The sequence below is a fragment of the Notolabrus celidotus genome, chromosome 23 (assembly GCF_009762535.1).
Source record: "Notolabrus celidotus isolate fNotCel1 chromosome 23, fNotCel1.pri, whole genome shotgun sequence".
Classification (NCBI taxonomy): Eukaryota; Metazoa; Chordata; class Actinopteri; order Labriformes; family Labridae; genus Notolabrus; species Notolabrus celidotus.
The window spans coordinates 20,740,727-20,766,887 of record NC_048294.1 but is presented as its reverse complement, the minus strand read 5'-3'; the positions used below and the strand labels follow the sequence as shown (position 1 = coordinate 20,766,887).

The 26,161-nt window shown below is 43.2% G+C and overlaps 1 protein-coding gene across 2 annotated transcripts in view; it reads right to left on the bottom strand.

Annotated features, from left to right (window-relative positions):
* rtn3 (reticulon 3) overlaps positions 1-24,481 on the bottom strand; it is a 34,669-nt gene extending 10,188 nt beyond the window's left edge. Inside the window, exons 1-2 of one of the 2 annotated variants that reach the window (XM_034676203.1) lie at positions 24,450-24,481; positions 23,578-23,672 (exon numbers count right to left, since the gene is read on the bottom strand). In XM_034676203.1, the coding sequence (XP_034532094.1) occupies positions 23,578-23,672; positions 24,450-24,475 (121 nt within the window). In that variant the 5' untranslated portion in view covers positions 24,476-24,481. Of the gene's footprint in view, positions 1-23,577; positions 23,673-23,753; positions 23,963-24,449 lie in introns of those variants that run through there. The other variant, XM_034676202.1, reaches the window with a different exon arrangement.
* Between the last annotated feature and the right edge of the window lie 1,680 nt (positions 24,482-26,161).

Sequence of the window (26,161 nt, the reverse complement as noted above, 5' to 3'; positions counted from 1 at the left end):
GTGTGCTAAACGAGCCGTTTCAGTTTTCAGTGTTTTTCATACGTCACAACGACATCCGGTCTGTAACGGAAGTCAGAGCTCGGAGCTTGTTCAGCCCATAGACTGTATAAAATACAACTCAACCCCTCCTCTTTTTTTCATTACCTGCACACGTGTGCTAACAAGGAGCTTAGGAGGGAGGCATGCTAGTTGTAGGCTGTCTTAATAAACACAAAGGTCGGTTTTACTCCCCACGTCTGCAGATTTGAAGATCTAGTGGATGATTTTTATTTTCCATGGAAAATTCTCATTTAAAAGGCACATACACAGAAAACAGCCTCTTCTGAGCAGGGCTGAAAAAGAGGGGTTTACAGGCATGCCAAAATCTGAAACACTCCAAAGTGGTTTTTTTTATAATAAACTTTAAAGACATGTTTTGGGGACCTCTTAGACCAATATATTTTGACGAAAAAGAGCATAATATGTCACCTTTAAGACAACTACAGACTCAAAGACATGAATGTATGTGGTAAACAAACTGCAGATCAAAAACAACGCAACTAAAAAGCATTTAGTCGATCAGAGCTGAATTTCAAACTGGTGCAAAGTGCATTTTAACTCCAGAGGGAAGGAGAATCAGCATTTTGTTGCAGAGTTACCGCGTTAGAGCGAGTGAGCAGCTTCACCACGTTAAGATATGCATAATATTATTATTGTATACGCATGCACTTTGTCCACTCTGACACGTGTACCCTAAGTGCATCTTTAATCATTAAACTCCTGCAGACCTAACTCAAAAAGCACACTTCCTGTGACCGCCACATTAAGAGTCTCTGTCTAATGAGGAAATAAGTGACTAAAGGACGAACTTTAATCTGCTCCTCTGGGTCAAACAGCTTCAGATCGTGAGACTTTATGATTCATCGAGAAGAAAAAAATGAGTGCAGACGTGTTTAATGAGATTCAGATGCTTTCGGGATTCATTTCTATTCCCTCTTTTAATATTTTGCAATTCAAGTTTTTGGGCAAGTCACAATATTTTACCTTTAAAGTGATGATACATTATGATTTCATTTAAACGTATTTGAATCACTGAGTGCAGCTTCCAAACCACAGGAGGTCAAATATTCATCATTCTAAAAAGGGTTTGAACAATTTAAAGGTTTTATTTTTGATGCGAAATTAAATGCATTTTAAATATAATCACGTCATCTTTTCTCAGAATAACTCTGCCCTACGATCAGCAATGTGAGTTGAGTGTCTCTCTATAGAGAGTGGATAACGAGCTCTCTGCTCAGGAAAAGACGGATTAATTCTTCATTATGAGGTCAAAGAGTTCTTATCGATTTATTGATTTCTTCCTTTTGTCTGTAGTTTACTGAAAAACAACGCTCAGCTGTGTTAATCTGAGGCTAATGCAGAGAGAGCTCTATTGTTCCAGGTTCTGTTGAGCCGACAGCGACGCTCTGAAATAAATCAGACTTCATTTAAAGCACAATCCTAATCCAGCAGAGTCCTAATCTGAAATCGAAACCAAATTTAAAGAGCGTGCTCAAGCTCTGATGTTTCAATCTGACAATAACAACAATGAGCGGGGTTTCCTCTTCCCCGCTGCAAGGGCGAGTGTGCATCCTCCCAGCATGCCTTGCTGCGGGTACCCACAGGGAGGCAGTCGGAGCTTTGATGGCCTACGTTCATTATTCTCTCTCTCTCTCTCTGCCTCTGTCTCTCTCTGCCTCTGTCTGTCGCTGCTCTCGGATGAGCTGCAGTGTCCTGCTTTTACTGAGCTGCTCTTAAAGCTGCACACACCCAAACACCCCCCCCACACACACACACTGCACACACACTGATGAAAACTAGGGGAGTGTTTTGTGCACAATTCAACCTCAGAATATCAAAGATCAGATCTGCCGACATGCTGCAGGTGTGATTATTCTAACAGGTGTGATGACTCGACTGAAGAGAAGACTTCAGGATCATGCATCTGCTGTTTGAAGCCTCTGCTATGAATTAAAACCCCATTATATACATATAATGTGACTATTTTAACAAATATTTCTCTCTATTTTTTCCTTTTTACCACAAACATATTGACAAACGGAGGAAGAAGTTTGATTTCATATGAACTCCGAGGTTTCCTGAAAGCTTTCCTCAAGGCACGCCCAAACAGAGATGCAGAAACCTCAGAGCTCATGTGTCCGTTGTTCTACTGTTGTTCTTTAAGACCGAGCGCTTGAGACGAAACCATCAGCTATGAGTTCACATTTTGAAAGCACAGTTAGATCCATTTAAAGTTAAACATGTCCTCCCAGTGCAGTGGTCTGTTAAAGAAAGATCTCATGTCTCTGCTCCAACCATCCAGCTGCAAACTCTGATGATCCAGGGGTTTACTGTGACTCACAATACGATAACGATAATATCACGATACAGCGAAACTCAATATATTGCAAAACAATGTTGTAACGAAATATCTCGATTAGGCATGCACCGATCCGATCCTGGTATCGGATATCAGCTAGATCGGACTCAAAAAGCTAGATCGGATATCGGTGAAGGGGCCGATATATAGTGCTGATCCATATGGCAGATCTATTCATCTCAGTTCTATGCTTTTCTGTGTTTACAATATTCATGTGCGTCTCCTACATCATCAGCGCCAGCCGGTCTGTGAATTTTTGCCCGGTGGAGCATGATGGAGGATAAAGAGGCTCTGCAGTTTAGCTGTATGTCACGCTTCTTTTGCAAACAACTCATCCGGAAACTCGCAACATGTGCAGCGGTAATGTTTCAATGGATGGCAGTCGCACTGAAAAATATAAAGGGAGCTCAAAGGAGGAAGTTTACGTCAACTGTAGCCCACTGCAAAGAAGCAAGAAACCTTCTATTAATGGATTCAAAGTGTGGAAAAAACATACAGGTTGTTGGATTTCATTGTTCCGGATCCTTGAATTCAAGGGAATCCAGCCTCTGGTTTAGCACTTGGAACCCAGGTACAGTTCACCATCAAGTCAGAAAAGCCAGAAGTTGCCAAAACATGATTCTATCCTCACATTAAGGAATAGAGATTGTTAAATCAATACCAGGATTGGATTGGCTAGTATCGGTATTGGCCGATACCAAAGCTCAGGTATCAATATCGGTATCGGGACCTAAAAAGTAGGATTGGTGCATCCCTAATCCCAATATCTAATTAACCAAAGAATAAAAACAGCTCATTGAAAGGCAGAGGGCTGGATTCATGTATTTATTCACTGAGATGAAACAATGTTAATGTTTTTAGTCTGCAAATTAAATTAAAAGAGCCTTCAAACGTTCTCTTTTTTGTTTGAAGAGCGGTTAGCGCATTTTCTAGCTCCGTATCACCGCTGTCTGATATCCTGCTGGCTGTATTGAAAAAGAAAACGACTGCTGTTCACGTTCCTCTCGTTCAGGCCATTAGCGCCCCCATGTGGAGACATTAAGTAGTGACACGTTGAGGGAAATCTAGCGCCGTATTTATCCAAATAAAAATATTGATGTTCACCCCCTCATATCGATACTTTATCACACAGGTCTGGACGACGTCAAATTACCACATCAATATTTTGTCCCACCCCTATTTATGATATTATCTCATCACTTCTTCATTTCTGCCTGTAAAGTTAATCTGTGAGGAGGGAATAACTCTGCCCCTCTGAAGGCTTTGTGCAGGGTGATGCCAAAACTTTGTTTCACAACATTTGTTGAACGCACTGCTTTGCTAACTCTGTAGAGGAAAGGTAAAACAGCACCCAGGCTTTCACACAAGTGTGCACAACAACAAGATTACAACCCTGCAGATACAGCTTTAACTAAACAATGTTCGCTCCTGGTGAGGGAGTGGAACAACCTTTAAAAAAACTCAGAATTATTATTGATCAGATGTGTGTTCATGATGTGTTTCGAACCGTGTGTGTCTGTTTTAAATTTAACAGAGTCTTCCTTGAGAGTAGCAGAAGTTAGTTTTTGTTGATGTGATCTCTAAACTACGTAAAGGCTATTTTAAGAAACAACCCTTGCTCTGTTTTCATGTGACCTCATTACACACAGTCTGAGTTATTATCTTGTTTAGTTTGAGGCCGTCATGTCCAACAACACTTCACATGTTCACCCTAACGTGCAGCACACACCGAAAACGGATCCAGGTTCAGTTTGATCAGAGTATTTACGCATGTCTTTCCTCCACTTTGCAAAACATCAAACGGAGGATTAGCACAAATCTGAACACTGAAGGAATGTTTTATTTTGGCTAATCTCTGAAGCCCCGGCAACAAGTCTGGAGTGAGAGCCGGCACATGCAGAAAGGTAGGGAGAAGTTTCTGGCTCTGTAGGTTTCATCACAGACTCTTTCTTTAGAAACCTGTAACGCAGCCTGAGAGCAGCCACGTCAAATGAAACAATCCTACCTAGCTGAATGTACCCCGCCTAATAACCTACTGAGTTGTGGAGCAGCACTGCAGAGAAGCACTAAAATAGAAACAGCTCATGGCTGGAGGGGGGAGGATTCAGCAACACGGCTCCTCCACAGAGCACCACACCGAACAGAGCTTCCTCTTTAACACAATTAAAACAGAACGATTATGTGCACAGCGACTGAGCTGCACAGAGCCGTAAGAGAAGCAGCTTTTAAATTAAGCTGACACTTCTTTTATGCACTTTCTGCAAACTCTGCCCTCGTTCCAGGTTGCCTGAGCACCGGCGCTCTGCTGTGCGGTGTGCCAAACTCTTGGTGAAAGTATTCAACACATGTAGACGTAGCTTTGAATGTGTCAGGATTACCGTCTGCATACCAGCCTCTGTGTGCATGTGTGTGTGGAATAGAGATCATGTTTGCAGAGACGGGGAGGGTGCTGCAGGACTGGCTGCTGGAAAATTAACACTTTCCAATACCGTGCCCTCACTGCGGTCAACTTTGTACAGAGTTTGCACAGTAACTGCACAGAAACATGCAGGTCTACAGCAGCTCGTGTTTTAACATTTTCAGAAGACAAAGGGTTACTGGCCCTGGATGAACGAGGAAGATTGAAAGACCTACTAAAAACTAATTTCCCCAGTTGGCATCTTGCCTCAAAGTGTAACGGCACAGATATAATTTGCGTCACCTCAGCCGTCAGATATTAAATTAATTTTGCATCAATTATTTTGACGTCCCCGACCTCGTCATGTCACGGTCTTTTCCAGGGCTGTTGTAGAAAGTTGCATTAAAGGCAGAAACCCAACACCATGGATCGACTGCAACCCGTGACTTTCAAGGTGTGTGCAAGCCAACACTTGGGCACCATATTTAAACATACCCTCCCTCTCTCTGTGAGTGGACCACTGCCGAGCTGGAAAGGACAGAGGGCAGAGCAGGGTCAAAGCTCAGACGAGGGGGGGATCACTGGAGCATATGCAGCTTTGGTGTTCATATAGAACACTTCACTGGATTAGCCTCCGTAATCTCTGCGGTTTCTGCAGCTGCTTCGACTTTAGAGATGTTCTGATAACATTTTTCCTTCCTGATACTTGTTCTAATAAGTACTGGGTGATTGCAAACACACCTCAGATATAAGTGTGATTAAAAAAAACATGCATATTAAGGGTTGAAAAACCGCCAATTGGGGCGCTGGTGGCCTAGCGGTCTAAGCGCCCCATGTATAGAGGCTATAGTCCTCGTCGCAGAGGTTTCTAGTTCGACTCCCAGCCGGTCGACTAATTACTACATGTATTCCCCCACTCTCTACTCCCCACATTTCCTGTCTCTCTTCAGCTGTCCTATCAATAAAAGGCAAGAAAAGCCCAAAAATATAACTTAAAAAAAAACCACACCGATTACCGTCTGGTAGCACCACATGGTTGTTTTCCATAATTATCACTGGATTATTTAACTAAAACTAGCCGTTTCTTGGGGGTTCCATCACCTTGGTTAAGGTATTGGATGGTGCATTGATGCATACTTGTAGCTAGCCCACATTTCCATGTAGTCAGTTTCAGAACAACTTAACTCGACTGACCTTTGACCTTCTGGTCAAAGATTCTCTGTATTCAGGATGTGAGAGCACTAAGTGCTCAATGATCCTTGGCGACAAGGATGTACTTTAGCCACAGAAAGTTTTCAACGCAACTTTCCTGGGGATCCAAACTAGGGATGTTCCAGAGCGACAACCTCCCCAGTCGTTACAATACGAATTCAAAACAGCCGAACTCTGGCTGTGAGAAAGCACTGAAGCACCCAGAGAGAGGACCGTCTGCAATCATAAAGTGTCTGTTTTTTCTTGCTAGAACAGAAAAGGATGAGGCGTGAGCGAGGTGCGTGTGAGCAGAGAGGTCCCTCTGAGGTAACTGCATGAGGTCAGCAGGCCTACTGCCCGAAAGGAAGAGGTGTTACCTGATAAGTGGGTTAGTATTGCTGTCAAGACATGCTCAGCAAGATGATAGGCCTCAGCCACCCACTCGTCGATGGCGTCTACCTCTTTGGAGTACGTGCTGTCAGACACACGGTTGCTTTTGGAACACGGAGGATTAGGGGCTGAGGTTAAGAAAGAGTGCTGTGCAGATGTTGCACTGAGGTTGTCGTGGTCGGGAGCCTTTGATCGGAGAGATGTTGCCTCCTCTTCCTCTTCTAGACTGCTGCCTAACTCTTTGATCGCACTGATGGTGAGCTTTTCTTGTTCAAGATCCATCACCGCAGTTGGAGGGTGCTTGGAAGGTACAACAGTGCTCCCGGACTTGTTCTTTGTGGAAACATCGTGGGGCTCATCCTCAGGATCTCCGTCCTGTCTCGATTTTAGGCACTCACGCATAAAATCCACAAAGCTATCTGAGGGCTCAGAGCTGTCCGGGTTGATGCTTCCCGGGTTGCTTGTTTTGTCAGGTGTGGGATGACCTGTTTTTGTGTCCTTTGAGACACTTTTTTGTGCCAGGCTAGTTCCCATGTTGTCCGCAGCATCAGAGGGAGCTTTCTTGTTTGAATCTTGATCTTTGCTTACAGTCACACTTTGGAAAGAAGAATACGGGTCTTCGGGATAATCTCTTGTCAATGGTTTGGTGACGGTAACATCATCATCGTCATTCGTGGCACTTAAGTCTTCTTTGAGCACAGTTGCATTCAGCTTGTCATCTTGGATTTGAGAGGAATCAGATAGAAACCGCTCCTTAGCATTATTAAACCCTTTGTCAACCACGTCATCTATGGGACAGGATGCGTCGTAATCGTAATCAAACGATTGTCTGTCATAAATATCGTCTTGCATGAAGCTGGTTTTAGGAAAGGCAGCAGTCTCCATGTAATCCGTCTTCTCAGTCGTGCTGCTCTTACTCTCAACTGGAGCGTAGGGATTCAACTCTGCGAGCGCATCATCAGTCTTGCTCGAGCCGACGAGGATATCTTGTGCTTCATCTGACCATTCATCGTCGTTGTCAGGGAAGTCCACGTCATCATTCGGGCCCTTGAAAGGGTCTGATTCTTGGTTTTCTTTACTGGAAGTGGTCTGTGATTTTTCAGATTCAGGCACAGAGTCTTTTGAACCAGTTTGAGACTGAGCTTCTGGTTTTGATGCAGATTCCTTCTGGACTGCATCAGGGAGAGATCTGGGTATCTTATGTTCAGGCGAGTATTCCTCATCAGAGTCCACAGGCGAGGACGGTGGAGAGTAACCTTCCATAAACTCAGTTTCTAAGGGGCGTTTTTTGGTGGTTTCATTTTTAACATCCTCTGGCTCTGGGGTCTTTGACGCCTCTCTGACTGGGTCTTTAACAACCTCATAATCCTCTTCTTCTACTTCAAACTCCATCTCTTCATCGCTGTAGTTTGGCTCATCAGTCTCAATAACATTAATTGTTGGAACCTGCATCAGCTTCCTCTCAGATCTCGGTGGAGGAGTGTCCTTGTCCTCGGTTGAAGGATTGGGAGCCGCAGAAGAAGGAGTAGCTGCAGGCTCGACTGAAGAGGTAGGAGGAACAGATGCAGGAGTGGTGACAACATCTTCAATAACGGTATCATCTGACTCTCCTGAGCTGTCTGCTTCACTGGCCTCTGGAGCCTCAAGATCTCCGGTCAAAGTCAGCTTCTTGTCATCCAAAGTGTTCTGCTTGGAATCTGTCGTAACAGGTGGGGAGGCAGGAGGAGTCGGGGAACCGAAGCCTGCAGGAGGTGCAGGTGAAGCTGGAAGCACAGGATTGACATTCGATGAAGCCTGGACGCCTGATTTTTCCTGCTGATCCCACATGTAAGCTGTTGGTAAGAAGCTGAGGTCAAACTCAGACTCTTCTTCGACACTTGGCTGCTTCGGTGCATCAGTGAAGTCATCCTTCAGTTTTGGAGGTTCAACAGGAGAATCCTTGAAGGCATCAGGGACACCAGCAAAGGCAGCAGGAGCTTCAGGTATCACAATGTCGCTCACCTTCTCCTCCTTCGAAGAAGCCTCTGAGGAAGCTTTCACTAGATCTACAGCTGCTAAGTCTGGCACAGGAGGTAAATGAGTCTTCATCCACTCTTCTGTTTCTTCAAATTCACTGACTTGTCTCGGGTCTCCGAGTACCTCAAAGGGGGATTCAGGCGACTCCAGATCAGAAGAGCCTCCTCTTTTCTGGACAGTCGGTGCACATTTCTCGGTTGAGGGTTTTGAAGTCTCAGTGGGGGATTTTGGGGTCTCAGTTGGAGTCTTCTCAGATTTCTCATGGTGGCGATCTCTGTAGTGCGTGAAACCTCCGTCACTTCTAAAATCAGGTTCCTTCTTTTTGGCGGCGAGAGCTTCCAGCGCCTTTATTCGCTCTGACACAGGGGACGTCTTTATCGGTGAGTCTGGCTGTCCATCTGGCGGACCTGCTTCACTCCCGTAGTTACCGGGGCTGAATGAGCCGGGCTGAGAGGCAAAGCGAAGGGATGTTGCTACACCTTCGCAGGGCTTGTCAGAGCCCAGGACAACTCTTTTGTCTGCATCACCGTGCAAGAAGAATGGCAGCGAAGAGGAAAAAGGAGGGGAGGTCATATAAAATCACAGACACTGAACTCCCATGCACTTCTTATATTATTCAGCGAGGCCTTTATGCTGCAGCCATAGCAGTCGTGCATTGCGTCATGGAAATGTAAGGCAGATCAGTTTAATGGATGGGATTTCAACTTGTTGCATGCTGCTCTTAACAACTCTACAGGGTTGCCATCACGTAAAAGTCAGTATGGGAACTGAAGATATCAAAATGATGATATGAAGCAGCAAAAGAAATCAAATCTCATCGACTATGATTTATGTCGACAGGTTTCAACATAAATAATCCTGCAGAAGTTCACCTTCAGTGGAAATGTTTAGTTTAATGTTAATTTTTCCCTCAAGGTGAGTTATGGTGAGACAAGACCCCTCCACCAAGACCAGGCAAAGTTTTAAAGGCAGTTTGTAGATTTAAGTTGACCCCATTGAACCCCCTTGCACCAACTGTTCTCTTTTAGTTCCCCTAAGCTTCTCCTTAATCCCCAAACACTTATTTGTGCTATTTGTGAGGCTTTACCTTGTAAAGTTTCTGGGAAAATGACTACTTTTTATTATTCAAGACACAAACAACTGATGCTAATACTTTCAAAGTAAAAGCCCAGAGGAATGTCACCGAAAAAACAAACAATATCTCTAGAAGAGGTTTTCAAAACCACCAAAGTCCTCGACGCACTGGTTGTAGGATCAGTTCCCGGTCCTAGCATGATTTGGTGCATGTCATTCTCCTCAAATTTCCTGTCTCTCTCAAGCTGTCCTTTCAAGATAAAAGGCAAAAGGGCCCCAGAATAATCTTTACAAAATAGAAGAACTAAAGAAACACACAGGGCATGAGATTTAAACAGCGTCTGAAAGGAAAGAAATACAAAAGGTCCTGTAGTTTTTCCCAAAAGACTTTTTTTAAATTGTAGATTGTCAATAGTTTTTGAATATTCAAGTTGTTCAAATTGATGTTTCTGCCTCCCTTTTCTTCTACAACAGATGTTTATTCAATCTATGATTTGAAAGTTGAAATGCAAAGAGTCATTTTGAGCATATTTTTGTAATCAGAACCAGCAAGCAAACCGATACGAGCCGATTACCATCTTTCAATCCCAGACAATTCTCATGAGCTGAAGGTCGGGGGTAAAAGTACGACGCTATTTTTATTTGTCATGTTTTCTACCTGGATGACTAAAAAATTCAGCATTAGAAAATAAACAAAGTTAAAGAAAAATTGTTTTCTTCAAGTGGCAACACCCAGTGTTCAATTACATTGAAGTGTAAGAAATTGCAGTTCCTCCAGTGTCCACTAGATGCTGGTTTCAAAAGCCAAAGAATCCCCATTAGGTCCCATATTAAAAGGCTAGTTTTCACAGCTGAAATACAGCCTGGTCCAATAAACAGTTCTGGGTGTGTAGCTCATGTATTCATCCATACACACTTTACAGGGAGTGAATTAAAAAAAAATGCATCCATTTGGATAATATTAGATTATTAATTAGAGGCGTAGCTATGTTGACGGACACATGGTCACGTTGTAACTGTTTGCCAGGAGGCTTAAACCTCAGCTTCACCTCTTTTCCTGTTTGTAAATTGATAGAAAATTTGTAGAAGCCAGCATTTCCAAAATGGCGCTCGTCATTGTTCGGCTCCAAATGATCTCTCCAGGAAGCACCAAAGTTAGAACGGATCATTAAAAGCTTATTAAAAAAGAAAGGAAAAGGACGGATCTCAAAAACGTCACCGACACAAACAGTAGAGTGTCTTTAAATGTTCTGGTCAGCGTGTTTGACCTGCCTCTGAAAACAAACTGTGCTCCGACTCCAAACGGTACCAACTTTGGTTAATTTGCAGTCCCTATTCAGTTAATGAACGGGCCCCCTCCAAAGCCACAAGGCCCCAAAAACCTGGAGGCCAAAGGTATTCACATAATCCCTTTCAGCACCAATGATCTCCAATGTCATTTTCAAAACCCACATTAAGCCATTGTGATAGGCGGCTACATTTTCCAGCTCCACCTCTGTGCACACGCTGCTGACTGAGATTTAACTTTTACTCAACATGCATAGGTCTATCAGGATCTGCTGGTTGTGGTTTATTTAATGTTTAGATTTGTCCCACTTTAACTGAAGCCTGTGATGTTTGCTCTAACACTGTGTATAGACAGATTTTTCCACAGATGCCAAACTGACTGGTCCACTTTGTCTTGCACAGGACAGCCACCTCCCCTGCTCTACAATACAATGCCTTGTTCAAACTAGGCCACATGAATGGACTTTCCAACTCGCCAGCAGCGTTGTAGTCATTTGCAGGCTTTGTAAACAAAGTCCCAAAACAGCTTTTGCTCAGAGAATACATCCAAACAGAGAGCTAATTTTTATTAGATTCTCCAGAGAGACCATTCAAATCCAAGAGTGACGAAGTGAACATGTTGCAGATAAAACTGTCAACTACTTTGCTTTGTAATTGGCCACCAGTCATGTACCATCTGCCAGATCAGGCCTCGGTGCTCTTCAGCGTCTGATTTATGTAATCTGCTCTCTGCAGGAGCTGGGTGATTATGTTGGAGGCCTCTGGTATGGTGAGCATTTAGAAAAAAACTCTCTACTCATTGACGTCTGAGATAACTTATCCCAGACGTCAAATTTAAGTGAAGGTCCAACCTTGTCAGCCACATACCGTGGTCTTGGATAAACTCTATATCGCTGAGGTTATTTTGTTACACTAAACTCTGAATTTAGCAGATTAAATCCAAGCTCTAAAACACAAAACTACCACTTCATGTTCCATTATTTTTCTTAGGTTAGCCCTAAACCAAACTCCTGAATCAGTACTCTGGTATCTATAAATTACAAGAGGTGTTTATAAGTGCTTACTAATTCTGCAGTAGTTCAAGTTTCATCTTTGTTTTAACTCTAACATTTAGAGAGACACCCAGGAAGGTCATCAAGTGAGCTAAAGTCAGTGGCAGCTCAGTTTTCAGCCCTTGAAACCTCACCACAGCAAGAACACTACTACATAACTTCAAACTGCTGTATTCATTGGTTTTACTGCACAAAGTCCTGGTATTTGAGACCTCTCAACTGGGACAAGCAACTGCAGAAATGCTAATGGCAGCTCAGCCCCCAGCCCCTTCAAAAAATCTTGTCAGCTAAATTGAGTGACACTTATTTTGCAAAATTTAATCACTAGGTTTGTTTGTTGCTAAAAATCACCAATTTGTACTTCAAGCTATGCCAATTTAATTTTAAAGATCATTAATCTAAACCAAATGTTTATCAAATGATCTAAAGTTATTGGCAGCTCAGTTTGCAGCCCCCTAAACCCCATCAAAGAGGAAAACACTAAGTTTTAACTTCTAACTTCTGATAATCAAGTCCTTTTTTTTGGAGGAGCCCTCTATAATTAACAAAGTAGTAAATACCAAAAACAGACTTTTTGTGGCAGTAGCAGCTTGGCTCGCAGCCTCTTCCAGTGTCCTTTGCCAATTTTAATCAATTTGGTTTGTTGCTGTCCAATAGCACCAACTCCTATTTGAATCCACATTCATTTTTAACTATAATTTTAGGATTTTTTGTTGTGAGTGAGATAAAGTTAGTGGCAGCTCAGTTTGCAGCCCCTGAAACCTCACCTAAGACCACAAGAAAGACACTAATCTACATTTTAAAACTGCTTTATTTATTCATTTCAATACTTTTTTGTCAATTAGCCCTCCAAAACCATTTTCATGATTGATCCCAATCTAAAAACAAGTTGATCATCAACAAATATGTAAACGGCAGCTCAGCTCCCAGCCCATTCCAACGTCCTGTGCGCACCATCTTCTGTTTCAAGACATGTCACTTAAAGTTGAACGCTTATTCATCCAAATGTTGGATTTTTGTCATTTTGCGACCAAAGTCAGTTGCAGCTCAGTTCGCAGCCCCTGAGCTCTCACATAAAAGCTTCAGGTAAATATGCTTTTTGATCACCCAATCACTGTATTATAACACAAGATCTGAGGTAAACTCATCCCCCCAGTAAAAACCACGATGAACTGATACCCAAAAACAGGCTGAGCAGCGAGACATACTGGAGGCAGCTCAGCTCATAGCCCACTCCGGCACTGTCCACTTATTCAAGAAGTTAAATCATCAGTTTTAATCAATGGGTTTCTTTATTGTGGATATTAAATCTTAAGCTTGATTATCCAAATGTAGGGTTCTAGTCATCAAGCAACTTCAGTCAGTGGCAGCTCAGTTCGCAGCCCCTTAAACCTCCCCAAAGATCATCAGATAAACTTTGTGATCACCACGTCACTATTTTATTACAGGAGTTAACTCTCCCTCCCCCCAGTCATGCCAGTGGCAACTCTGCTCACAGCACCTTTCCGACGTCCCGACTTATTCAAGAAGTTATGTTCTCGATTTTAATTACTTGGTTTGTTTGTTTGTCATTAAGAAGAGGGATCCCACGAGATAGTGAAGTTCCTGTTAGCGTCAGACACTGGGGGGTCTTTTCAGACTCAGTTTGAAAGCTCTACCGCCTGCATTCCTCTTTGTACTCAGCTGACTCCTCCTAACTCAAAGTCCTCTGTGCTGTTAATGATCCAAAACTTCTTATTTTAGTGCCACGGCTAAATTAAGCATTTAGATCACAGGCTGAAGTTAAGTTTGTCTCTTTGACTTAAATACAAATCCAGTATTTCTAGAGTCCAATAATCCAGGTATTTGTGTTGATACTGCAATGATTGATTAACTGCTTTAACTCTGTCCTGAATAAGCAAAGTCAGATATCTTTTATGAGGTGCAGATGAGTCAGGAGGAGTTCAAATTCCACAGGATGCAGTCACACACTGCCGTTCCTCCCTTATAGAGTCAATACATCGAGTCTTTCCGACATATGTGTGACTCTGTGCCTCATGATACCATCTCTCCTAATCTGTATCTACCCTATGTTTGCTACTTTTACATGAAAAAAAGCACAGCACAAAAATAATCTAAAAATGAAGAAAGAAAACCTGATTTAATGCTAAAGCGAGGATGAGACATGCACAAAGCCTACGAAGCCAGAAGCAGGTAGTGGGGTGGGGGGCGGGTGAGCAGCCACAGGCGATGGCAGGCCCAGGCTGCTGGGTGGTGGATGATATCTCCAGTGCCACTCGTCCTCAGAGGGGCCCGGTTGCTACTTTGGCTTAGCAGGGAGCTCAGATAGTAGGGCAGCAGGAAGGTAGGACCGTCCCCTCAGGAACTGGATCCATTTTTAGGATTCTGCTCTTGTGCGCACAATGTGAACTTGAACTTCTCTGCTTTCTTAAAATAAAGCGGCAATCTTGGGATTATCTTGAACCTACAGCAAGTGCCGCTGACCTAAATAATGCTCGACATCACGAGGTAAAGGCTGAAACGGATCGGATGGCTGGCAGCTGTCATGGCCAGGTTTTACAAGGCTAACTCTTTAGTAAACATTCTGCAGATAATTGTCTGTTAATGCCAATTTGATCAATCACATCCGAGGAAATGTGAAAAACATTAGTGGATACCTCAATGAAGTGTACGTTCTGCTTCTGCTGCCGTGCACAGACACATTTCCTGCAGCTCTTACGATACGCTAACAATAAAAAGCTGTCAATAGGTCAAGATGGCTATTTGTAGAACATGCTAGAGAGGTTTCATCTCAGGTTGCAGACGGGGTTGTTGGGGGGTTGGTGAAGAAAATCACTGATGCCATATGTCATTGAAAACAGGAGGAGCTGCTGTGCTAACTGGCTAACAGTGCTGGAAACAGATGGAGTAGCATGACAAGGTTGGCAGGAGGAGGGGAGGGAAGAGTCGAGCTGGAGCTAGCTAAGTTGTTTCTTTTCTCTGCAGGTTCGTTCTATTTTCACCGGACTCTCGCACGAGCAGGAGAGGGGCACCAGAAATAAAGAGGGGATGAAGTAGAGCGGTACAGCAGCAGGCCAGCGAGAGAGTAGAGGAGAGAGGGTGAGAGCAGGCGAGCAGCGTAGAGAGAGAACCATACACTTGCCTTGAGGAGACTGAATGAGAGATACAGGCGAAGAGGAAAGAAAGCAATCTGAAAAAATAAAAAGGACAGAAGAATGGTCATCCTAGAAAAAAGAAGGAGAAGAAGAGAAGTCGTCCTATCCGCTGTGTCTATTGAAATAAAGGCATTTCAATAAAGAGTTAGCTTATCCAGCTTAACAACTCTACAGGCTACAAAAACACTACTGCTACACCAACCAGGCTCCATGCAGACTACAATCACTTTAACACATGCACTTATCATTTCTACACCAGAGGACGGTTAGCTTCAGCAAACACACTCAGCGTCGCTATCAGCAAACAGAGGAGCGTCTACAGGAGCAGCAGGACTTCCCCCGAGGGAACAGGGACCAGCAAACACTCATATTCTTATTTAAAGGTTTTAAAATCAGGGTTTACACCGTTTGAGTCCTAATGAAAGAAATCTACAGGAATGCTTCATCCAGCAGCTGGAGAACAAACTCTCAGGGATCAGACGAAAGTTGGTGTCAGAGAGGATCCCTGCAGATACAGACCTCTGTTTGAGTTTTAGACGTCTAAATCAAGAGGTTTGCACGCTTTATTGACAAAAAGAAAGACCCCCCCCACGCCACTGTGTTTAACAAACACGGAAAATAAACAAGAGTGTTCAGACCATTTAAACACCTGAGGGGAGAGAGAGCAGAAAACAAACATGGGTTTGAGGCAGCAACAGGACGCAAGAGGAACTTCTGCTGGACAGTAAAGGTACAGGAGGACAAAAGAAGGATCAATGTATTGGTGCTTCCTGTAGAATCAAAAGCTCTGATGTTGTCCTAATGTGTTTGGTACCTCTCTCTCTACAGCTCTGACTACATCAACCACTTATAATCCAGATTAGAATAAAAATGCCTCACGTAAAACACCTCACTATGAACCGATCAACTCGTTGACAAAGATGTTTCACTCCGATAGAGAGTGGTGGTTTGCGCCGTTTGACATTGCGATCATTTCTTCCTGGTTGTGGTAAAACTACTCTCACTGAGCACAACAAGTTCCCTGTTTTGTTATTTCCAGAATTAACAGAGACAAGGCAGGAGCAGTACAACTGGTTTGTGGCTGATGACATGTTACTGGAGACTTCAAAAAGCTCAGGATTGATGGTCAAAATAATCAAACAATTAAAATCAGTTTCTTCTGCTGTTTGATGAAGTAGTGTCAGAACATCTCTGTATGTCAAAACGGTTTGATTCAGATGAGACGCTTGATGCATCAGATCACATTACTGAGCGTGCACGTAAACAATGAGAGTAACTTTAATCAGGTTGAAGAAGACAAAATCACAGCTTCAGGAGATGCTACTCGCCACATGCATCCTCGTCTGCACGCCTCTACTCAGCTGGGATCCTTTCTACTACTATTCATCCCGCCACTATCATCTCTCTCTCTTCATCTCCCTCTATCCCTCTCTCCAACTCGGTCTCAGCAGATGTGTGTCTAACATGAGTCTGGTCCTGATGGAGGTTTCTGCCTGTTAAAGGAAGTTTGTCCTTGCCACTGTAACATGCTAAATGCTACAAAGGTCTCTGCTCATGGTGGATTAAGATGAGATCAGACTGAGTCCTGTCTGTAAAATGTGACTGGATCTTCTCCTGTCTTGATGTTGGGTCTTTGTTGATAATAGAACATTGAGTATGGTTTAGACCTGCTCTGTTTAGAAATAGTCTTCAGGTAACATATGTGAATTTGGTGCCATATAAATAAAGATTGATTGATTGTTTTGAGTAACAATCTGAGCCAGTCAGAGATAAAAACAAGAAATTATGGTGGTCAAATTTTGATTGGATTATCTTCCCTCCAAGGATTATCGTGCAGCAAGTCATTCATGTCGTTAAGACGTTCAGACTCTGACTAAAAACCAGTTCTCAGATTTGAAAATGCCAGAATGCTCCTTTAAGATATCTTGAGGCTGCAGCAGTGCCCCACCTGTCCTGATCTCACCCCCCTTCAACACCTTCAGGATAAACTGGAACCACCGCTGCAAACCAGGACCTTATTTCGTCCCATCAGTGTGACATGTCAGCAGAGCTCTGGTGTCTAACGGGGAGTAAATCCCTGCAGCCTGCTCCAGCAACGAGGGGAGGCTCTAAAGTTACTCTGCACATACTTTCAGACATCAAACATTCTGAGCGCAGCCTCCAGCGAGAGAACGACGAGGTCACACCTCATTCTACGTTGTCATCAGACAGGTTGGGAATGCCAGGACGGAGAAACCTTGAGTCATGGGTGAGGACTGAGAACGTGAGAGAGTTTCAGGTTTGCTCAGGGAGGAGCGGCTGGCGTCTCCCCTTCGCTGCAGCTCGACTGGAGTCAGTGCCGGCCGGCCGGGCAGGTTGGGGTTGGCGTGCCCTCGCGGTGCAGCATTCCAGCTCTCAGATTCATGCGACTGTTTCCCATTTTCACACACCACACCTTCACTTTCCACCACCCGGCTCTCTAAAGCTCTCCGGTATTTCAGGATCGTCAGGGCGGACTGCTGCAGGAAGATAAAACCTGCAGGGTGTGATTCTTTTATCTGTGTGCAAATCAAATCAGAACACGAATATCATGGAGAGAGTCTCACTGCTGACTGATCTGCTCTTTTGTGACGTTGTGCATTTGAATAAAGTCGTTTAGGGAAGCAGAAGATGACCTGAGTGTGGCAGAAAGCTGAGCTGCATACGTGAATATAAACAGAAAGGACATCCCTTTAAATGTCAAACTCTGCAAACTGCGTGGAGGAAAGAACTTCACTGAATATTCATTTGTATTAATTTATCTTTTATAACTTCATCCGACACGTCATCACCTTGAAACACATAACAGCTCCGTGTTTACAAACACGCAGAGTCACGTTAGCATCATAGCTGCATCATGCAACGTAAGTGTCAAACTCTCCTCTCTTCTTTCTTCTGCAGCAGACGTCGCCTATTCCGCCCGCTGATGAGGTTTGCTGACAGCTGTATGATCAGAGCTGCTTTAGACGGGACGCTCCACCTGCTGGGGGTTAGGCTGAAGAATGTACGTAAGTTAGATCAATGAGACGTGCAACAAGAGGCTACAAGGGTGCTAGCTTTAACTTTGTCTTTTCACTGCATGAAGGATTTTGTCTTCTAGGAGTCTGGATTTTGGGTTTTTGGAGAAGCAAGCTGAGAAAGACTTGTTCAGAGGGAATCATTTCAGATTTTCATCTGGGTAAAAACCTTTAAATAAGCTGAAACAAGACAAACTAACATTTCTTGTGGCCCTTCCATCAAGACGTGTCAAAAACAGGCACAGATTATTCATAAAGAACACTTTTTAAATAGCGCTAAATTCTGCAAACTGCACCTGTCATGCAGATATAGACCTCCTCCCCTGCCTGCAGAACATTTTCATGCCACTGCACAAACAAAACCCTAACATATTGATCATGACAGGTTTTGGACTCTGGGACACTGGCCCTTCATGAGCTCCCACTTGTTGTGCATCAGATCGGTTATTAGCAGACATGAGCTGGAGGTCAGTGCCGCCCCTGCTGCCTCCTCAAGCTCCCTCCGCTCCTCCCTGAGTGGAAGTGATGGTGCATGGTGGGTCAGCTGCACCGCCTGCCAGCCCTGCCCTGGTGTTCCAGATATCCCGACTGTCCTCCCCCCCTCAGGGCTATCTGATTGCCTGTGTGACCTCAGCGATACGGTTGGCTCCAGCAGGGAGTGGAGGAAAGAGAGAGAGAGGGAGTGGAGGAGGGAGGAGGAGGAGGGCTGTGTTGGCAAGACAAGTGCAGAGAGAGGGAGGTGGAAAGAACTCTGTGTTCTCTACAGCTTCACCTCCATGAGGTTCACACCGAGCGACGATCAAACGTCAGCCCCACTCACGTTAATGAGAAGTCGCTTACGGATGTCAGATCGCAGGTTTGTAAGAGACGGTGTGAGAGTTAGCAGAGCAGTGAATCATCAGGTCTGTGGTGCAGCTAGCTGAAACACTCAGAGTCATGATAATGACAGTTAAAGAGCAGAGAACAGTCCTGACATACTGAAACTGAAAGTCCTCTGATACAAAGTTAGCTTTTATAAAAACAGAACGATGGGAGAAAACAACAAAGAGCTAAAGTTAAACTGTTAAAGAGTTATCCTTTCACCTTAGATGGGTTTTATTCACATATTTTAGGTGCTGAAAGATCAGCAGGAGATTGAGTCAGCCGGCAGAAGTGAAACAGGCTGCAATGACTGTTTCGGTTTCTGATAACATTAGAGGGAGGATCCCGACAGAGATAGACCTTTATTTTACACAAAATGATGATATATTGAACTTAACTCGACTAACTGTAGTTCCTTTACTGCCATAATGCTTTAAAGCTCTACTACCTGGATGTAAAGGTGCACAGGTGACAGATGTCATCATGTAGCATGGCGTGGTTTGTCAGTATGTTGATCTAGTAAATGAAGATAAAGTTGTATGTAGGATGTGTCTGTTTAAACTGACATATAACCACTCCACCAGAGCAATGAGGAACCAGCTGAGGGCTGGTGGTGCTAGCTCTGCTAGTGGTAGCCACACTCTGCAGACCAATCTGCAGGCTCTGTGATCCTGTGATTAGCTGTGTTGAATAATCTGTGCCCAATTTTGGCTAGTCAGAATTGGAACAACGAGGAAATTAGCTGAGTCTGAACTTGGCTAGAAGAGATCTTCGTCTGCATCTTATTCATGGTTTACAAATCCTACAGTGTGATTGGCCACAAGTGGCTACCAGTCTACCAGGCTACTCTTTATCTCCCTCTATCCCTCTCTCCAACACGGTCTCAGCAGATGTGTGTCTAACATGAGTCTGGTCCTGCTGGAGGTTTCTGCCTGTTAAAGGAAGTTTGTCCTTGCCACTGTAACTTGCTAAATGCTGCAAAGTGCCCTGCCCATGGTGGATTTAGATGAGATCAGACTGAGTCCTGTCTGTAAGATGGGACTGGATCTTATCCTGTCTTGATGTTGGGTCTTTGTTAATAATAGAACAAAGAGTGTTACAGCCATAGAGTAATTCAAGTGTATGTGCCTTTAATTGTCATGCTGCGGGTAATTGGTGCTGCTAAATTGGAGCAACAGAGCATGTGCACTGCAATGTGTGCTTTCATCTGAGCAGAAGAAGGAGCAACATTTCTAACCGTAGCTTTGTTTTGTTTTTTATAGTTTTGTTGCTTTTGTGGAAATACAAGTTAATAGCGACTAGAAGTGAATTTTGTTTTTCGATATTTTTAATAAATTCTCAATTTGTTTAATTTTGTACGGCATCAATTTCCTCTTTTGAGTAAACCTGAGTTATAATGCACGAGTCAGAAATATCACGTCCTGCAGAAGTGGCCAAGAAGGTTTTTGCTAAAAGTTGCCACTACATAGAGTACGGTCTAGACCTGTTCTGTTTGTAAGAGTCTTCAGATAACGTTTGTTGTGATTAGGTGCTTTATAAATAAAGATTGATTGACTCAAAGATTAAACCATGCAAGTTGAAGAACACAGTGAAACTGCGACTGGATCATGAAATCAATAACACTGGGAGGGTTTTTGGACTGAGCTCACTTCAGACTAATGAAAGATTTAAGTACCTTAATAAGTTACTCCAGGTCAGCCACTCCCATACTCTGTGAGGTTAAACTACTGTTTTTGTGAATGGGGTTTGGTGTCTGTGAACAGCTGTCTCCTTCAACATAAGGTCCATCTCTGCAGGGGGCCTTAAGAGTCCAGTACATCAGCGACAAAGTGCTGCAGCTCTCTGTGAGGTACGTCTGAAGTCCTTTAAACTGCAGCGTTACACAGATTGGTTAACTTCCCCTGAATCTCTGATGTGATGCAGTTTGAGAAACGAGGTCCTCATTTTGAAGTGTGCCACTTCCTTTGTGACTCGTCGTGTCACTCATCAGTCAAGTGGAATGGGCTCGGTTACAGGAGCCGGAGAGGTGGGCCAGGCCATCTGGTCGCCTGGAAGACACACTGGGTGTAGATTACTACGAGAGCTACTCCAACCAGGGCTGGGACGTGAGGACAGAAGAGCCAGTCTTTGGTGGGGTAGTAAGGGATCAGTGATGTGGAGCATTTAGAGACGCATGTCATCAAAGAGAGGAAAAGAAATATTCCCTTGTTTCTATGACAGGCTGCTTCTCTTGAAGCTGAAGTCAATGCTGTGTCTGTTTGAGTGTTATCTCAACCTTTAACTGCTGTTTTACAAACATTACATTTAAAGCAACAAAGTGAGCCTTTGCAGATCTGTGTGCATGAACAGTATCAACAAACTGTGACAGATTAACTCAAAGCAAAGACTGATTAACTGTCAGTACAAAGATCTTCATTGTGTTGTTGTTTATCTTAAAGACGTTATGATAAACGTTTCAGAGTGGGATGATAAGAGCTAAAGTCTAGTCTTTACATACAACGTGGCTACAGACCTCATGGATCCTTTAAGGTGACTCAGCAGCACAGGAATGACTAAGGTCTCCATCATCTTGAGAGAAAACAACCCTGATCTTTTCGGTCAGGGCTGCAGGGGAACTATTTATTTCTACAGCTCTGCTTCTGAGTCTCCCTTGAAATTATAGTTGTGGGTGGTAGACAGAAAATAGCGCTCACAGATGCAGCTATAAGCTCAGCCTGCAGACGTATGTTAGGTTAATAATAGGGCTGTGTGGTGGGAAGAAGTTGGCAGAGCTAATTCTGACTCCACAAAACACTTTGTGCAAATTAATTAATTTAAACTGAGTCATAAGATAAGAAACTTGCATCAAAAATGTCAAATATTTGTTTAAAAAAATAGATGTCTGAGATGCATTTTAGCATCAAAAACATGACAATGCATTAAAAAAAACAGAATTTTCAGACATCCCTTGTAATGAAACTCTAAATGATGCACAAAACATTCCAAATTTGTGCATAATTTTGCTGAATTTCCTGCACAAAGCAGATTAAAACATGACTTCAATCAACAGACCTGTTTATACTTCAAAGAGATTACAGTTTGTCCTCTTCAGTCATATGTTTCTAATCGCCACATGATGGTAAACATGAAAACAATGATCCTCAATGCTTTCCTCAAGAGCAATCTAAATACCCCGAGGATTTCCAGAAATCTGAACGCTAATTAAATTTTCCTTCCTTTGCTTTGCGATAACAACTCTCAGAGAGGCGTGATCTGCCACGCCCGGCCACATCCAGTTGACGCCCATAACCACATGTGCAGTAATTCTTTAAATCTCACAATCCTTTTGATTAAGAGAAGACGGCTGCGAGGGCGAGTGGCTCACATGTAGTGACTGGTGTAGATCAAATCAGACGGCTTAGCACACACAAACATACAAACACACACTGATGGAGCAGCCACTCCCTCCTCCGTATTATACACAATCACCCTGTCAATAAGGCCCCGCTGGGTGGGAGACAATACTGCTCCTTTGTGTTAATGAGCCCGGTCTAGACTGTAGTAACCTGACAGCACTGCAGAACTAGAAAGGGGATGACACAAAGAAATGATCACGCAGATTGATTTTTCTGTTCTTGGAGTAATGCCATTATCAAGACACCGACACAAAAAGAGCAATGCGCCTTTAAGAGGTCCTCCCTTCACTGGCACTGGCCCAGTAACAATGCCTCTGCAGTGCAGAGCAACATTTCACCAAGCTCTGTCACACCAAATGTCATAATAAAAGCTGTGAAGTGATGTTTAATTTACTGTCAACAAACATACCCGCTGCGTAGAGCATGATGTAAGACTATATTAACAATCGTTGGGATGCATGCTTCAATTCGGCTCGGGTTAAACCTCATGTGCAGATTGTGTTTGGACACTGTTTCCAATTTAATCCAAATTAGCACAACAACAACAACACGCATTAAAACAACGACGCTGCTCACTGTAACGCGTTTGACTCATCTGTTTCTAGGCTGTCTTGCTAACCACGTACTGTTTGGTTGAATGTCTTATGTCATGCTCTACAATAAGGAGCATGAGCTTCATAATAAAGCGACTCAGAATCACAGTTTCTTCAGCAGATGTTCACACAAGGCAGCAGGCCAGCGGCGCGAACACACCTAACGCGACCACTTCGCCCAGCCCTTTGTCACTTAACGGCTAATTTCGGGACTCAATCAACCCTAAGAGCTTCTCATGAGGGATTTTTTACTTAAAAGTGCACTAGTGTTCTCCTAACATGCATGGCTGTGATGTAATGAGGGCTGTACATGTTAGAAACTGGCACCGCCGTGTTCGTTCGCGTCGCTGGGTCTCACAGCGTGCTAAGCGCAGCGAACCCGCCCGCTCGCCGTACACACAAACATGGCGAATTCGCCACCGCGTCAGTTCGCTTTCGCACAGCTAACGCTTCACGAAGGAATGATTGGCAGCGTCCGGATCTGTTCATTAGCTACCACAGGTGTTTCCTATTAGAGCTGATACAAGATGAAACAACACACAGGTAGAAAGCAGCAGACAATACACAGAGATGTGTGTCTACAGAGCTGTCTTACATTACTGCGTGAGTGACGTAAATCAGTTGCACTATCGTTTATAAAATACACTGAAAAATGGCTTAACGTCATTTAATAAGAAGGTATTAATTCAATTTACATTGGGTTTATTAAATTTACATGAGTGTATTTCTTACCGGACATCTTTGATTCTTTGGTAGCTGAATTTTGTCCATCGGCTAACCCCTGCGACGATGATATCTGGGCGGACTGAGTCATTGGATCCATTTTACTGTAAATCAGCAGCACAAAGGCGGTGAGACGTGAGTTCTCTAGGCTTCAAGAGTCGTATACTGTCCTTTAGAAGACGTACAGGTCGTCTGAGTTTCCTCTAATTTCCCCCAAGAGCGGGACTCGGGTCTGCACCTTAACGCACCGTCCGAGCAGTGAGAGCTCAGCAAAGAGATGATGGAGGGAAACAAGGCGGACTGATGGAGGAGGGGAAACATGGAGGGCTGTGAGGCGTTCAAGGTCCCTGCTCAGGCTCAGAAATATCATAAACGACATGCGGTCAAGTGCAACCTCGCATCCAACACAAAAACACTACTTTTTTTTAAAGACCTGTCTCTCATTTAACATTTTCTTCAGCAAATACATGCTATCCCATAATATATTGCTGCAGTATAATTAAAATTCACAAAACAGCAACTGGAATACAGTTGTACAATGAGCGCTGTTGAAATATTCCACTGCATATGAAGGCAGCTTAAGGAATATTCCTGAACACAGACAAGACACCATGTTATAACCTGCTACCATCAAGAGTGCGTGTGTTTGTGTGCCATGTGCTGTGATATCATTTACAGGATATACAGGAATAAAGGAATAAATCATAAATATAACAAAAAATATGCATAATTGTTGGTGTAATATGTAAAAAGGCGACTCAATGGGGATATTTAATTCAATAGATTGAATAATCATCCAGACGCTGTAACTTCACGTCTAGAACCTAATTAAATGCGACTGTACACAGTATGTAGCCTGTTTTCCATTATTTAATGGTTACCTTTGTTCCATTTTGAAGCGATCCATCACCTTTTGACGTCTTGCTGCCCTCTGCTGGGCGCGCTCATAGATATATATACGGAGACGCAGCATTGACTGTAGTTCCCCGCTGCCCCGATACGTCAGCATGTCCGCCATATTGAATGGGCGGGTCTGCCGTATGAACTAATACAAGTGAGTGTGAAAACTGGGTTTTGTGAAGAAAAAAAAAATCTCCGTTGCATTTAACTAATTTTGATCAACCGTATTTACAATAAAGGATTACAATTAATGTAAGGACTAGAAAAACGTACAAAGTCTGTTTATCAAATGAATAAAAGGCTACAGCAGTGAGTCTGCTTTTTACCAGTGGAATGATAGATAAACTACATTACAGAAATTATACATATTTTTTAATTGTATAAAATATCATTTAATGGGAAAAAAAAACATGCAGTGGGTTACTGTCATATAGTTACATGCCCAACATATTACTGTTTCACTATGAACAGTTTACTCATTCTGATCATATTACTCACCCAGTATTAGTCTACTTCCATAAGAACAAGAAAGTCCTTTACTCGTAAAATCACACAACTTTTAGAAGGATTAAGTGGGGAGGGGGCCCTTAATGGGCCTGAAATAAAGTGTGCTTTCTACTACGCTTTTCTTTTGTTTTGTTAGAACTGCAATAAGATAACTAAAATTGTCTGAATAAATAAACAAACATTCAGAATTCCTTTCTGGAAAAAAAAAAGGGGAATCTCTTCCTGTCGACTAGATTGATCGGCTCTGTGAGATGTGCGTCTCATGCCTAAAGTGGGGAATTGTCATATTTTCATAGCATCAAGTGTGGCTGAAATCTGACTGAGAGAAAACTGTAGGTTTTTAGAGTTTTATTTTACTTCATGAGGTTAGATCATACCAAATAATAAAACAAAAAAAATAAATAATAATAATATTGATATGTACGACTAATTATTTGAATCACAGGATGTACTGATGTATTTGGACCTGTACACTCAATAAAATAAAATTATATAATAAAAAAAAATAATATTGATATGTAGCTTAGATTTGAGTCAGTTAACCAGGATAGTTTTAGCATACATTTTTGTTTAATGCAAATAAACCAGTATTATAGCAGCAATGTTATATTTTGTAGGGTTGGCTGTAGTGATGGGGCCCACTGAGATATCTTTTCAGGGGGCCCAGGACTCCTGGTGACGGCCCTGGTAATAATGGACGCCCCTGGTAATAATTGTAATAACAACAATCAGGAGGCATGTTTCTACTTATGTGTGTGCCACTGTGGACCCACAGATCAATATCCAGTTTGGATCTCAAAACCTCATGCCCACTAAGTCTGCCCAAAATCTGGGTGTCATGATCGATGACCAGCTAACCTTCAGGGTTCATGTGGCCTCGATTGCTTGGTCCTGCCGTTTTGCCCTCTATAACATCAAGAGGATCAGACCCTACCTGACAGAACACGCAACACAGCTCCTGGTTCAAGCTCTTGTAATGTCACGCATTGACTACTGCAACTCTCTACTGGCAGGCCTCCCTGCATGCACGGTTAAACCTCTGCAAATGATCCAGAACGCAGCAGCACGTCTGGTCTTCAACCAGCCTAAGACAGCTCATGTCACTCCCCTGCTCATCTCGCTACACTGGCTTCCATTTGCAGCTCGCATCAGATACAAAACTCTAATCATGACTTACAAAGCAGTC